The sequence below is a fragment of the Tachysurus vachellii genome, chromosome 8, assembly GCF_030014155.1.
Source record: "Tachysurus vachellii isolate PV-2020 chromosome 8, HZAU_Pvac_v1, whole genome shotgun sequence".
Classification (NCBI taxonomy): Eukaryota; Metazoa; Chordata; class Actinopteri; order Siluriformes; family Bagridae; genus Tachysurus; species Tachysurus vachellii.
This window is the reverse complement of record NC_083467.1, coordinates 8,461,550-8,477,983: the sequence shown is the minus strand read 5'-3', so window position 1 is coordinate 8,477,983 and position 16,434 is coordinate 8,461,550. Positions and strand designations below refer to the sequence as shown.

The 16,434-nt window shown below is 37.3% G+C and overlaps 1 protein-coding gene across 1 annotated transcript in view; it reads left to right on the top strand.

The window, feature by feature from the left end:
* The first annotated feature begins 8,675 nt into the window (after nucleotides 1-8,675).
* plcl1 (phospholipase C like 1) overlaps nucleotides 8,676-16,434 on the top strand; it is a 59,398-nt gene continuing 51,639 nt past the window's right edge. Inside the window, exon 1 of the mRNA XM_060876070.1 lies at nucleotides 8,676-9,346. Within this exon, the coding sequence (XP_060732053.1) occupies nucleotides 9,188-9,346 (159 nt within the window). The 5' untranslated portion in view covers nucleotides 8,676-9,187. The remainder of the gene's footprint in view (nucleotides 9,347-16,434) is intronic.

The window sequence follows — 16,434 nt, the reverse complement described above, 5'->3', positions numbered from 1 at the left end:
CCATATACCAAAACAAGCTTTAATATTTCCTACAGTATGTATATACTTGGCCATACATAGTTCACAGGCAAAGTTTGAAAGACTATTACACATAATCAAAAACTGCATATAAAAATGCAAAGATAAGTAAAGTAAAAATATCCAGAATATATTCTAAATATACTAAATATAAATATACGCAATAATGAACTTTGCATAATGATACATTATATGGCAAAAGTGTGTTAACACCTGACCATTAAACTCAAACTGTTGCCTCAAAGTGTCTTTGTATACTGTAATGTTACAAATTCCTTTCACTGCAATGACAGTGTCACTGTGCACAAAGTGAGCTCCGTAAAGACATATTTTGGAGTGATAAAAGAACTCGAATGTTCTGCACGGCCCTGATCTCAACCCCACTGAACACTTTTGTAATGAACTCAAACACTGACTGCACCCCAAACCACTTCACCCAAAAGCAGCACCTGATCTCATCAATGTTCTTGTGGTGAATGAGCACAAATCCCACAGTCATGCACCAACATGTAACCAAAAGCCTTCTTAGAAGAGTGGAGGTTATTATAGCAGCAAAGGAGTTACCAACACTAGGTATGTTGATGTCCCTGATGCTGGAAAGAATGAAAACAAACATACATTTAGACCACACTAAAGTTTTTTGATTTCTATTTCCTCTCTCTCTCTCTCTCTCTCTCTCTCTCTCTCTCTCTCTCTCTCTCTCTTTACACACACACACACACACACACACACACACACACACGTAGACTTGCCTGTGTTTATATTTCCGGCAGCTTTAAAAAGAAGCGTTATACTTAAGGTCGATCAGATACCAGCTGATGGACAAACCAGCTTCTGCACAGACAGTTTAGTTTTACAAGGAAATTTAATTATGATTTTTTTATTGTCTGTTTTTTATAGCTAATGTTAAAACTGCCTGCCTTTTATGTGTTGTGTGATATCATTTACATAATACCTGGACAATATTAAGAAGTATTTGGCATTTGGTAAATCGAATCTAGTTGCTGGAAATGTTGTGCTTGTAAATAGTTTACCGTCACTGTGAGGCCATTTCCGGGCTGAGACTTAAAACAACATATGGGTCATTGAGGACGACTCTGCCATTCCAGCCAACCTCCTTTATTTCTGTGCTTAGCATTTATGCAAAATGTACTACAAATGTTAATGGTAATACGTGAAGAACAGGAATGAACACACACACACACACACACACACACACACACACACACACACACACACACACTTTTAGACACGTGGCTAACTGATTTGTTTAAGTACAAACAGTACAATTTTCTTAAAAGCTACACCAGGAATTGAGGGATAAAATTTAAAAGAGTGCTAAATACAGATCTTCATAATCATGATCTTGTAGTTTTTCTTTATCAAAGGTTATGTTGCTGCAATACACAAAAGGGGACTGCCAGTTGTATCCCTGCCTACTTGAGACTAACAAAAACAAGCCAAACAGAAAAAAAGGAAGGAAAGAGGCCTCAGTATAGAGGGAAAGAGGGAATATGCATAAAAAGATATAGTTTACCCTCAACCCACCTCCTAACAAGAGGGCATGCATCTATTAATACATTCATGTGGGTGAGTCAGGCCCAGAGCAGACCAGTGTGAAAGGAAAAACACAAAGCTGATGGAAAGGCTTATTTCTGGTCTACCTGTTAAACAGACAGTCTCAAACAATGTCCACCTGCTGGCTTCTGAATGGCACAGAACAAAGGAAAATCACTATAATCTGCCACATGGACACATTCCATGTAAAAGAGGTTCGTTTTATGAATCATTACAAAGGACCTGTTGCACTCACATTAGATTGAAGAGAGATGATAAGAGTGCTGTTTCCACCCGTGCTTTGTTTCTAAATTCATCCTTCCAAAACATCTTTGCATCAAATTTCCTGTTGTTTTTACTTTTGTGTAAAAAAAAACTTGAAAATAACCATTTTCTGAACCTACTCTACCCACAGGAAAACAATGCTGTTCTTGAGCCACACCCAAGGGTCATGCGGAAGGACACACATGTCCTTTTTAAACCAGCAGCTTTGGTATAATCAAAATCTTAGTCCAGCAGAGCTAATCATTCTCCAGAACATAGTTTGCATTCAGGAAAAGGGAAAAGGGAAGGGTGACAAAGTGAATTTAGTGCCTAATTCATTCATAAATGGTTTAAATGCAAAGCTGGTACACACACACAAACACACACACATTCTTACCTACTTTTCAAAGATGACTTTTACTTGTTGGTAATGCATTCAAAATTTCCATATAAACATCTCAGAGGAAATTAAATATTAAAAGATTGAAATTCTAGAGAAGGAGCACCATCTTGTGGTACTTAAAGAACATTCACTTTATCAAAGGATTAAATAATACAGACGTCATGTCACTTCATAATGGCATCATTTTATACACAGTTTGACTGGTTTTGAAGGTTTAGTACAGATTGAGCTCACACTAGTTTTGTAAGGCAGCATTCTCAGATGAAGCAGCCTTTTGTGGTGGTATAAAACTGAAGAATCTGCAAAGTTTATCTACAACAATCATCTGACTGATTAACTGGCATTCATAATAATGCCATAATAATATCTGAAAAGAGTTTTATGTTGATAGTATCTAGTCTGTAACCTAGTGAACCAGTGTTAATGTATTCATCGATAGAGACTTCAAAACACTTTTGTATGTTGTTCTGAATAAAATCATCTGCCAAATGCTGTAAATGTAAATGAAAATGTAAATAATAATGAGGGTTTAACTTGTTATTGGCTAGTGCTGGTATATTAAAAACCACTTCTCAGTTCTCTTAGGGACCCCAGATTTGTTCTGGGGTCCCTACTCACCAGCCACAGCTCAGCCCACTCAGCTCAGCATGCCATGAGTAAAGTTCAGTGTGCAATTAGCTGAAGTCAAGAATAGAAAAATAATATAATGTTCGCATGTAATCTTTCACAAGATTTCTATGCTGTGTTTCTATGTATATGCAGTATTTGGAAAAGAATGACAGAAGTCTGCCACCTGGAGAATCAATACAAGCTTTAAGGTCACCAATTCAATCCTGAGCTCTGGTTACTGCCTATGTGTGGTTCCTCTGTGTCCTCTCATTACTTTAGACATGTTAGTACTGTAGGAGTATTGGTGACTCCCACTTGCCCCTAGGTGCCAGAGATCATCCAGTACTGTTTTTGTTGCTGTTTTACCTCCTGAACAAATATATAGGACTGTCCAGGTCATAGAGAACTACTATCAGTGTATTTGTTGATAGTCTTCAAAGCACTTCTGTAAGTTGTTTAGGATAAGGGCATCTGCCTAAGGCCATAAATGTAAATTTAAATGCAAATGAATGTGCATGTGCTTGCATGTGTGTGTGTGCATGGAGCCCTGTAATGGGCTGGCATCCCATTCAGCGTGTATTACTGGCTCACACTCTGTGTTCCTGGAATACTATGGATCCAATTATGTAATATACAATAAGGGACTGTATAAAGAAGCATGGTTTGTGTTTAATTCCATCATTGTTGTGTAGCAGGAAATTGCTAAAATTCTCCCTTTAGCTCCTAATCCATTATCGTGAGGTCAGTGTGACATAGAGGCACTCACACTTGCACTCGAAAATCTCTCACTCTGGCTCAACAGCCATCCTCTTGTGTTAATCCACTCTTTCCGTGTGTGTGAGACTGATAGCTTGGAAGAAAACAGGAGCTTTTTCCCGAAAGCTGTGACAGTGTAACTTTGTACAAAAGTGTTTCTAACGAACCACATCTGTGTGTGCAGTTGCATGTCTGTGTGTGTGTATATATGTGTGTGTGTGTGTGTGTATATATGTGTGTGTGTGTGTGTGTGTGTGTGTGTGCTGTTATACCTAATGTGGTATGTTTGTAATTTAGTCTGGTGAATTAATGGCTGCTGATTGCAGTCAAGGTCTTCAGGGCCAGTCGAAACTTCATATTTGAACTAATCCACAACACAGTTTTGTACAATAAAATTAAATCCTCCACTATAATTACAATTAAACCCACCTCAGGGTTTTATTAAAGTAATATCTAATGTCAGTGTATCTGCAGTGTGTGTGTATGTGAATGTGTGCATGCATGTTTTGTCTGTGTGCGTGCGTATGTGTTTGTGTGTGCACGTGTGTGTGTGATAGCCATGGGCAGTAATTTCAACAGTAATATTACCTAGTAGATAAGATCTGTCTTCAGGAGGAAGAATTTATACATTACCAACATACACACTACAAAAAAGAGTTTATTCAAGGATTCTTTGGATGATTAAAGCTTCCTAAACACGTTCTAAATAAACATGTAAGAATTATACCACAGAGACAAATCCTCTATGAATAGCTGCATTTTGTTAACAATACTGTATATTATTGCATAAAAAAGCACTGCTTACAGTTATAACATTCTTTTAACTCTTTTACTGCCAATATACATTTGAAATAAATGTCAGACAAAATCCTAACAATCATAAGATCAAACAATGAGAACAACAGTAAGTTACAGTCATGAAGATAGCATTAGCATAACATTAGCTACTTAGCCACACTATCAGTACTAAGCACTGCCTGATTATTTACACTTATCCTTACCCACTTAAAATTTTATTTTCTACAGTAATCAAATCTAGGCTTTTTTATCCATCAAATATTAGGTAGTTATTATTACACAGACAAGGCTTTAGGTGAATATTTTGGTGTGTAGTTTTAATAAATGATGCTGTGTGTTTTTCTGGGTTGATTCAATATAGTTAAAGGTGTATTACAGAAGCCATAAGGAGTGATTAAGACCATTTTATAAAGTCTAATCTACCAGTACCGTAAAAATCTTCCCCACTGCATCGTTGCATTATACCTTGAATCAAGTTTAAAGTGTCATATGTTTGAAAACAATGTTGTATTTTAAAAAACTGACACATTCTTTACAATCTAGTCAGATCATTTATGACTTCCTGCATATGTGAGTTTACATAAACAGGTTTTGTGGTAATTGATATGGCAGATTCAGCATTAACTCCTTGTCTTGGAGATCATTTCTAATTTCTTGTCTTATAGTTCATTTTCATTCCTTGTGTTGTTACTTCTAAATCGGTTATTGTATTATACCCTAAATATTGTGCATATGGTCTCTTGTGCAGCTCATTATCTTAATTTACATTAAACAATTAACAATTTATCCAAAAAATGAAAAAATATTTTAATTCTAAATGTACTGCATTGGTTTTCATTTTAAAACAGACTCAAAATTGGCCAGATCTTTAAATCTTAGTGGACTGAGTAGACCTTAATGATGTTGTGTCATTTAATTAGAAAACATTATTTAAAAACTCTAAAAATCTATTATTAAGGAACTGTAGCTTTAAGTAATGTTCAACACAGGAAACGGTGAGGATGTGCAGGGCTTTGCACCTGCACATGTCTCAGTTCTTTACCAAAACAGCACATGAGGGAGGAGAATCAGAGGAGCAGTGCATGGAGGGATTTAAAAACAACAAGGCCTCTGACACACATCTGACACTACTTCCAGTCATGACTCCAGTAGCACAGGGGTGGGTATGGTGAGGTTTATACAAAACATTCCAGCTCACTTGCTGTACACAAATTAGGCCCTAGATTTTTTTGTACAGCTAGTTCTTGAAATTTTCTCAGTTTCTCAGAGCTGATGATGAAGAAGCAGCTTTTGTAAGGAGGGGGTTGTTGGAAGAGCAAACAGGATCATCAATACACTTATTGTACACTTGTACAGTATTTCTCACATATGTTTATTTGCTTGATGGACATGTCATTTTGAAAATGATCTCAGTCTAATTATCTAACTAATAATCAGTGTAATTATTTTCAAATTATATTTTTCTTGCTAAGAATGTCACTTTTGTAAGTTATCCAAAGGTTAAACATGATGACATAAAATATAAAAAAGAAAAAAGCCTTAAAAGCTTTTAATCTACCAGGACTGTAAAAAATGTTTCTACAATACTGTTGTATTGGACTGTGAATCACATTTAAAGTGTTACTAGTTTGACAGTATTTTATTGCAAAGAAATTACAGTCTTTTCAATGTAGTCACATAATTCATTAAATGTTATGTAATAAAGAGGTTTATATATTATATATGTATTTTTATTTATTCCCCCCCACATTTTTAACGTTATCTTAGTAAAACATCCCTGGTTTGTATTACCCTGTAATCTATAAGCCTGTATGGTACAGTATACAGTATGTTTTTCTTTCCTGGATACTTATAATGTTATAGCCATTGGTCTAGTGTATTATACCGCCTGGTGCACAGTACTTAGAGATTTAGAGATTTACTTAGAGTAATTAAAACAGTTGATCATATATTTTATCTTACTGTTCATGGCCAGCTGCACGATCTAAAACTGGCCCTGCCTGCAAACAAAAATAGATAATAAACATGGCACTAGATATCCATCAGGTCTAAATACAAAATGTAGTCCATGCACCTGCAAAGGAATGAATTTCAGCAATGTTCATGCAGAACTCCTTAAGCTGGTTTACAAGCAGAAGGATATTTAACTCTCTCTCTCTCTCTCTCTCTCTCTCTCTCTCTCTGTGTGTGTGTGTGTTTGTGTGTATTGCCCAACTACAGCAGGTAGAACTTTCAGGCTTGTGTCTGTTATGTTCTAATCATATTTCATACCTTTCTGCCATTTAAGCTCTTAACACACATACATTACCTCACACCAAGACACTACTTTGGCAGGCGCACAATTCACATTCAACTCAGAACTAGTTAAGGTCCTGTTTATTAAAACTAAGCAAACCTTGAATTTCCTTCGGATACATCTATCTATCTATCTATCTATCTATCTATCTATCTATCTATCTATCTATCTATCTATCTATCTATCTATCTATCTATCTATCTATCTATCTATCTATTGCACATATATGGGCAAAGAATTAAACTGAGTTTATTAGTCATACTGAAAATAATTCTTTCTGCCACACACACATACACACACACACACACACACACACACACACACACACACACACACACACACCATATAACAGTTTAGTATAACAGTAACACTGAGATGCTAGTGACTAGCATCAGAAAGGTGTGAGACTTCTGGGACCGTTGCTAATAACCCTTGAGCGCTATTTACATTCCACAGTGTCTCACAGTCTATCCTAGGGTCAAAAATCACAGTCTTTTAAGAGCTTGACTTCAAAATTTAAAGGGATGCACACAAAAAATACATTTTTTGGATGTAACAGAGTTCTGGGATATTAATCCAAATGCAGGATTTATACTGTGTCAGTCAACTTCACATGACCTTAAAATACACCATTGTCTCTGAAAAATAAGCCAAATACTATCTGACAGTAATCTTATGGTGTCAGATAATACTGTGTTTTCATGTCCTATCCTCTCACTTTACACCTGTATTCTGAAACTAAACTGACTTGAACTAGCACGTCTATAACATATATATTTCCTGTGTGCCTCTGAACTTCTGTCTTAAAATGTTACAGTGTCTAACAAATGGAACATTACTGTTTCATGACGACTTGAGAATTATAAGACTCCGATAGCAGTGCTGTAGTAATGACTGGCATAATTACAATTTCCCATTTTTTAATAAGTAAGTAATAAAACACAAAGTGCTTTCTTTTATATGATTATATGATTATACATACATATATATATATATATATATATACATATATATATATATATATATATGTGTGTGTGTGTGTGTGTGTGTGTGTGTGTGTGTGTGTGTGTGTGTGTGTGTGTGTGATTATTTTACCACAAGCTCTCACTCTTAAATTTTCTCTCTCTTGATGCACAATAGTCTTATATCCTGACATACGATATCCTCTAGTGTCTTCATCCATAAATGTTAAATAAACATTTCCTAACTTTTCAGTCCGTCCCTTATTATATATCATGCTTTATTAAACAACAACTTGTTTTTTTCTTAAATCCATTTGCTATTTGCCTTACATTATGTTACGTAAACCAGCCACTATGCAGGTCCATGAGAATTTGCTATTGTCAGAGCTCCTGCTACAGAAAAATGATCAACACCTTCTGACCAATCAGATTCAAGAACTCAGCAGCATAGAGTGTGGTATAGAGTTATGATATATGAATGTGTATTTCCAGTAGCTCAAAGAGTTCACCTTGTGTGTGTGTATATATATATATATATATATATATATATATATATATATATATATATATAAAACACTAATTATTAGATAGTAATAGACTACATGCTTGTAGGGAGTTTGGATAAGATCAATCTTAGAATTTAAGTACTAAATCTAAATATCTTCGTTTGGTATTAAAATGGTAGTATTTAATATTTTGGCAATATATCTATTCTATTTTGACACGCCACACACTACTGTCTGCACAAACATGTCAAATGGGACTACATCCACGGTAGCCATGGTAACCTCTTGTATTTTGAAACTACCATAGCGTGTGGTTTGGCAAAAGCGCACCATGCCTTTTTCATGATTGCCCCGCCCCTTGGAGAACCAGGCTGGCGGCTGTGGTGCGAAAGACCTGTAGAGTTCCATTTGATTGGTCAGAAGTGAGCCTCAATCACGGGTGAGGGGCGGAGCCTCGCTATCGCTGCGTACTGTTTCGTTTTTCTTGTCAATCGCGACTACGGCGCTGGTCGATCACACGTCTTGTGTGTGCAGAGGAAACCTCAGGCTGTTTTTTTTCTACAGTGAACTTACATGACATGACTTCTAACTCCACTTGAGCAGGAAATGCACCATCTGAAGTAAATGCATCAATGGTTTGGGGACATTTTGGACTTGCGGTAAAGTCTCCAGGATGGAATCTTAGAAGAGGTATTTTTTGAAGAGGTTTTTTTTTTTTTTTGCTGGTGTGTGAGGGCTTTATTTATTTCCCCCTCATTCACTGTTACACTGTTATGCGTAGAAGTTGCTTCTTCAGCGCTTCTTTTTTTGTTTCTAATTCACTAGACAGGAAACTTGTTGCATGCTGTAGCGCATAGACTCCGGTGTTACTGCGTGCGTGCGCAATAACGCAGGTATAACGCACTGGCTCATATAAGACAAATAATTCACGCGTGAGCCGACTTACCTATTCTAAACAGCACGCTCACTGGCAAGCTCACTGAAAAAAAGCTGGTTTATGTTGGTGATTTGAGCTGTGATGGAGAGAGATTGTGATGGGGAGGAAGCCGTGGACTCGATCCCCACGGGCGCGCGGCGAGGCGCGCGGAGGAGCGGAGTGCTGCTGCCTGACACCGACACACCGCTGCTGGAGAGCGTGAAGGCAGCGACAGCGCCACGGAGGAGCAGCATCATCAAGGTAGGTCTGGAACAACAGCACTACAGGGAATTGATCTCAAAGCGCAACAGTGTGACGTCAATAATAAAACCCACTTGAGTTTTCTTCCCATTCAAGCATTACATTTGTGGCATTTAACAGACACCCTTATCCAGAGTGACTTACATTTTACATTTTTTTTTTTATTTCAATTTACACAACTGAGCGTTAAGGGTCTTGCTCAGTGGCCTTGGGGTTCAAACCCACGACCTTCCGATCAGTAGTATAACACCTTAATCGCTGAGCTACCACATCCCATAATAAAACCCTCTTGAGTTTTCTTCCCATTCAAGCAGTGTTGATGACACGAGCAACTAAAATGAGGACTGAGAGAATTACTGAGAATGACTCTGACTTACTGCTTTACACAGCTTACATCAGTACTTCGTGTGTGATAAGATGGCTAGGAATAGGTGTGTCAAAATTGCAGCCCAACGTTGTGAAACATTTTTCCCTTTTAAGAAGAAAATGTTGATCTATTTTTTTTAACAGTATGTTGTACTATTCCTTGTCACTAGGGTTGTATCGTGAAATATACACATTTTTACACTATGGAACCAATTGTGGACAGCTGACCATCACACCCATAGGTGAGCCTTTTCCATTCTGTTGCCCCAAAGCTGTACGTGCACAATTATATAAGCTGGAACTAAGGAGCCCAAATCTGATCCAGCATGACAATGCATCTATGTTCAAAGCGAGCTCCATGAAGAAACTTTGCCATATGTTGCCTCAACCCCAGTGAACATTTTTGGGATGACCTGGAACACCGACCTTGTCCTGACATCAGTGCCTGACCTCACTAATTCCTTTGTGGCTGAATGAACACAAATCCTCACAGCCACACTCCAAAATCTAATGGAAAGCATTTCCAGAAGAGTGGCTTTTATTTTAATAGTAGATCGAAGGGGAACAAATCTGGGTGGGATGTTTAAAAAGCACATATGGGTGTGAGTGTAAGGTGTCCACAAACATTTGGCCCTGTAGTGGACCTTGTATATGCATCTTCTTCTTAGGTGCATATAATGTACTAATAAAGCTTTATCGTTAAAGTTAATAACAATCCAACTGTGTACATGAAATATTTTTCAAAGGTACTATACCAAAAGATGAAATATACGTATTAAAGGGAGAAAAGTTAAGGGCAACACCCCAGCTGCAACGAAAGCTACAGTTTATTAAGCTGCTATTTTCATGAGAGTGTAAGGTGACTATGATAGACCTTACCTGACTTTCTGAGACTGTCTATCATAGACCTGACCCTCTTCCAATCTATTGGGTATCCTGTAATTATAGCCCACCCATAAATATCTAACAATGTTTATATAACTAACTACAGGATGTAAGATGAAGCTTTACTGATAACTAATTAGGTTGTAGTACACAACAAACTTACAACAACACAAATAGCCCACACTGTGAAAAAAAAATAAGATTATATTCTAGTACTTATTGAACAGTAAAACCTACATATACTGTAATCTTTAAAAAGCCAGACACTGACACCATCAAGGGTCTTTAACAATAAAAATGAATTAAGAGTCAGTCCATCCACTCATTAAAGTATTCAGACATTCTGTAGTGAATCATGAATCCTGAAATGGAGAATTTGGACTGTTTAATCTTGTCCAGGACCGTTGTTTTGCTTGAATACAATACAGATCATTTTGTAGACATCTGAAGAGAATTTGTGCTTTTTTATTATCCTCTTAGAATTGTGTGGTATCCAGAGATTTCATATGGAATGAACCAATCAAAACTACACAATACACAAATTATAAAGTCGACCAGTCAAATGGTATGTCATGTCTACTGCATATGCTTCAAAGTATTTATTGCTCATTTGATGGCAGTATCCTGATATATGATATGTGGTTCCTCTGTTCTGCATACAGTTGTGGTGTACTTGAAGTTCACTGAAAAAGGAAGTCGACTTGGCAAACATTTGTAAACATTTACAAAAAGAGACTGCGTCTCTGTTGACTCTGGTAAATTACCTGTGTACAGCTTATTGTAAAGAGAAATTTTCGGTGCTCAGTAGAACGGAAAATTAGAATTTTATTCCTGTCTCTTGAAAGTTTTGTCTTTGCACAGCTGGCAGTGCCTGTCTGAGACATGGGCTGGAAGCAGCTCTGGCTAACTGACAGATGGCAAAGAGGATGATGATGTCAGTGACAAGCACAGACACGGGAGCTTTCAGGGGATGGTTCATGTGACTTCTCCAACTCTGGATTTGGTCCTGTCTCTTCTAGATCCAAAGTATGAGTAATGCCCAGCAAAAGCCAGAGAACCAAGCCCATGTGAGAAGACACACAAGCCAGTGTTGTTTCATAGTTGTCTAGGGTGCAGCAGCAGCATATCTAGGCAGAGGCAGGAGTACGTGTTAGAGCTCCTAGGAGATCTATTAAAGGTGTGTCACATATTTTGCTGTGTGCAGTCCCTGTACACATAAGCAAATGGAATAAAAATCAGCATCAGCATATTGTCCTTCTGCCCTTGAGCAAGGTACTCTGTCTGAACAGCTTTGTTAGAGAGTAATTGAATGTCGATATTTTTGGTGAGCAGAAAACGGATAATAAGAGCACATTGATTTCCGGCCTTGAGTCGTCGGTAGAGAATGGCTCAGATCTGGCAGATTAATGTGTCGTATGTGAGCTCTAATGTAGAGTTAAACCTTGTGCTCTGATTTATGTTTTATTGTGTAATTATATCAGCACGTTCAATGACTTGCTCTACTTGTAAATCCTTACTCTGCAGTTCACCTGGTTACACAGTTACCTTGACCGTAGGACACAAGCATTTATAAATATAGCAACCAAAATTGCTGAACTTATAATTTTTGATGAATGTACTAAGTGCATTGGATTGATTCTGGAAGTAAGCCTTTTTTCTCCAGATACTAAATAGGATGAAAATAAAAGCAATGGAAATCTACTGTTCTGTGTCATTAATCAAAGCTCTGGCAGCCCACACTGTTAGCTTTTAGTAGTAGTATTGTTATAAAACGATATATATACTTATTGTCTAACATATACCTGGAGTTATATTTGTACAATGGATATACAAAGTCTATAGACTCCTGTTAAAGTTTCTCACTCTGATTGAAAGTGGCTGTTTTTTTTTTTTGTGATATAACGTCAGAAATCACGTCATGTAAGGAATTAACAGGATTCAAGGGAAAACCGAGTAGAAACCTCTTGATGGAAAAAAAAAAACATTTAAGGAGCTGCAGGAATATATGGAAAGCACTGGTCACTCTGTTCATGTTACATCAATCTCTTGGATTCTTCACGCATCCAAGCTATGGTGTTAGGAGGCTAGATAGAAGCTCTCTCTCTCTCTCTCTCTCTCTCTCTCTCTCTCTCTCTCTCTCTCTCACCTAAGAATGGTCTGATGAGACCAAGGTAAAACATTTTGGGCATAATTCTAACAATATATGTTGCATGCAACAACAAGACCAAAATGAAAAATCAAAAGACTGTCAACTATCATTCCAAAGTCATTATGAAGCATGCTGGTGGCAACATCATGCCATGAAGCTGCTTTTGTTCAGCTAGGACTGGGAAAATTTCCAGTCTATTTTTGTACAAAACCTACAGAAGAAATAAAATTCACTTTTCAGCATGAAATTGATTCAAAACTCAAATCCAAGTTAACAGAGAAATGGAATAAGAAGATGATATATGTTTTGAAATTGCCCAGCCATAGTCCAGACCAAAATTCTATTAAAAAATGTGGGCAGGCTTGCAGAGGGATGTACACACAAAGATATAGGTGTGTAAGAGTGATATATTACACGCAAAATGTGTCATTTTTTTAAATTTAAATTTCCCCTAAAAATGTTTTTATTTGAGGGGGCACGGTGGCTTAGTGGTTAGCATGTTCGCCTCACACCTCCACACCACCTCGATTCCCTCCTCCGCCTTGTGTGTGTGGAGTTTGCATGTTCTCTCCGTGCCTCGGGGGTTTCCTCCGGGTACTCCGGTTTCCTCCCCCGGTCCAAAGACATGCATGGTAGGTTGATTGGCATCTCTGGAAAATTGTCCGTAGTGTGCGTGAGTGAATGAGTGTATGTGCCCTGTGATGGGTTGGCACTCCGTCGAGGGTGTATCCTGCCTTGATGCCCGATGATGCCTGAGATAGGCACAGGCTCCCCATGACCCGAGGTAGTTCGGATAAGTAGTAGAAAATGAGTGAGTGAGTGAGTGTTTCTATTTGTCTTCGAATTGTCTTGTCTATTTGCACTCAGATTTCATTGACTGCATTGTCGCATTACAGGTAGAAAAAAGATCAGCTCCACATTATGTTTACATCACAATACCCTGCAGTTTAAACAGGGGTGTGTGTAGTTTTTATTCAGTTTTAACAACTGTAGGATTTGTTGAAAAAGTATAAATGTATTATATGTTATTGTTCATCAAATACAGTACTGTATGCCTGTTTTGGTTGCAGCAATGTAACAGCAATTCTTTTGGATTTGCTCTACAATGAAGACATTTGGGTTTCAGATCTGAAGTTAAATATGAGACTGGGAATTCTGAAGCAGTTTTCATTTTTTGATATTTACATATATATAATTGTATAGTATAATAACTGTATGTAAACATTAAGAGTGGAAATTCAGCAGTCAGAAGCACTCCTCCTTTAGTATGTGCTTTCACAATATTCAGTATTATTGTCAGCCTCATAACAGGTTTTATCTACAATCCTTTAGTGTAATCTGTTTGTTTCTAACAGTTCGAGTCTGTCCTGCTCAATAATCAGTGTGTGTAGACTTTACCTCCTCCTGTGGTCCTTCTGTTGTTATGCCTAATGGTAAAAAAAAAAGAGAGAGAAAAATACATCAGTAATTTATTCAAAACTACAAAGAGAGCACAACAAAAATGGTCAATGCCGATATTTGCAGATAACAAAGGAACAGTTTAATGAGCTCAAATATCTACTTTTGAATTAAAACTGTTATTAAAATGCTTTAATGCTTTAAAAACCTTTCTAGAGTGATCACATGTCAGTTTTGTGTGTGTGTGTGTGTGTGTGTGTGTGTGTGTGTGTGTATAGTTCACTCTGTTCTCAGCCCTGGACAAGCACTCTTTTCAAAGTACTGCTGATTTCTGGTAAAGAAGAATGACAATACAACAGCTGTGACAGTTGTGTGACTTTGTAGTTGCATGAGCTTTTGTTTGTGTGTGTGTGTGTGTGTGTGTGTGTGTGTGTGTGTGTGTGTGTGCGTGCGCTGCAGGTTGGGTGTTGGCAGGGGGCAGAGTAGGACTTCTGTCTCCTTGTGTCACGCTGCTACTGGTGCCACAGTACACAGAGCGATGTTGTCCTTTCTCAGTCATAAAGCATCAATCTGACTCACCATGATCTTACGAATGCTTTTAACTGTGTGTGTGTTTGTGTGTTTGATTGAAAGCGTGAGAGAGATATTCCTAGAAGAGGAAGTGAAACCATTTATGAACATAGGCAAATGGTGCCATTTTCATAACTTTTTTCTCACCAGTATCTCACGCGTGGTATTTCTTTTCTTCTCGTTCTCTTACAATCTTCAACAGTGCTTACTTATATTTGGTGAAAAGTTTTGGATTACAACTTAGAACAATTTGTACTACTTTTTCATGCAAGGAAAAGTGCCCCCCCCCTACCAATTTCCTGTATTTAATTACCTAATTATGCCTTTCAAGCATCGTGATGTTTGCATTTTGATTCCAGCTTACATAAATTTATTACATTCTTTCCCACATTTACCCTTCCACTGGTTTGCTGTTGGATAAATTAAATGACAAGTGTTTAAGCGTTTTTTTTTTGTATATGCCATTGAGGAATTAATGGAGGGAGGGAGGGATAACAGAAAAGCCTTATCAGTTTTTAACTTCCTGTTTAGTAACACCCAACCCACAACGGTTTCTTTGAGATCTTGCATTCACTGTGCTGTTTAATGTATCTGAAAGTCTGTTATTGTTAGAGCTCTGCTAGGGTCATGACAAGGAAAACTCATCCAAACAAAGATGGGGGAAGAGTGTGGAAGAGGACACCATCATAGACAGAGGCAGGAGAGAATAAAGAGCTGTGATCAGGGGTGAAGATTAAGTGTGGGCCAAAGGAGGCTACAGGAAATATAGTAGAACTGTGAAAGTCAAGTTTAAAGGAAGATGAGAAATAGAACAAGTAAGGAATTAAACAGGGCATGTTTTTATAGGAGAATAATCAACAATAGTGTAAAAGAGTTCATCTGACTGATTTCCTCTTACACCACAGCAGGTACATGAAATTAATATTTTGAAGAATAATGCTATTGTATACTATTATATTTTATCTCTTTATAGTTCCGTGTAATGTGAAACCTGTTATCCATTACATACTTGCATTGTTGCCTTGCTAGAATCTATCTGATCTTTTCTCCCGATCTTTTAAAGAAACCAGAAAGAGTAAAATATTCTATTCCGAAGACTCATTTTTGTTTTGTTAAAAATGCTTGATTTTGCAGATTCGTTTCAAACTTTAATGCAAATTGCAGATATTTTGAATTTTGACTACTTGAACTTGAAGTGATGAAATTTCAAGAACAGGATTCTTCTTTTTAACTCCTATCAGTGAAGACACATACAGTATGTAATTACTTTCTATGAACGCCGTAGTTTTATCTGAAGCACTTGAATGGAAGAAAATCTTTGCTGAATGTGTGTGATGTCACTCAAAATTTAAAGAAAGGTTGCGGCCATTTTGTTACGACTGTTACTAAGCTCTGACGTCGTAGACTTGCGAAATAATTGCCTTTCCACTTTTTCTGTTTACTTGGATTATTGTTGGAGTTTAAAACTAAAAGTATTAGAACAAGCACATTAATATAATTTTGTGTACGAACTGCTATGACAGAGCTGCTGATGCAGAAAATGAATTAACACCTTCCGATCAACCAGATTAGAAGAATCATTAAGAGAAGAGATGTTCATCTGTGTCTTCTGTCATATTCAGTGGATCAGCTTTGTATTTCAGTGTAGAACTAAACATGAACTTGCTGAAATGGAACCTACATACCTTACAACAGTCCTCATTGTTCCGTACACACACAC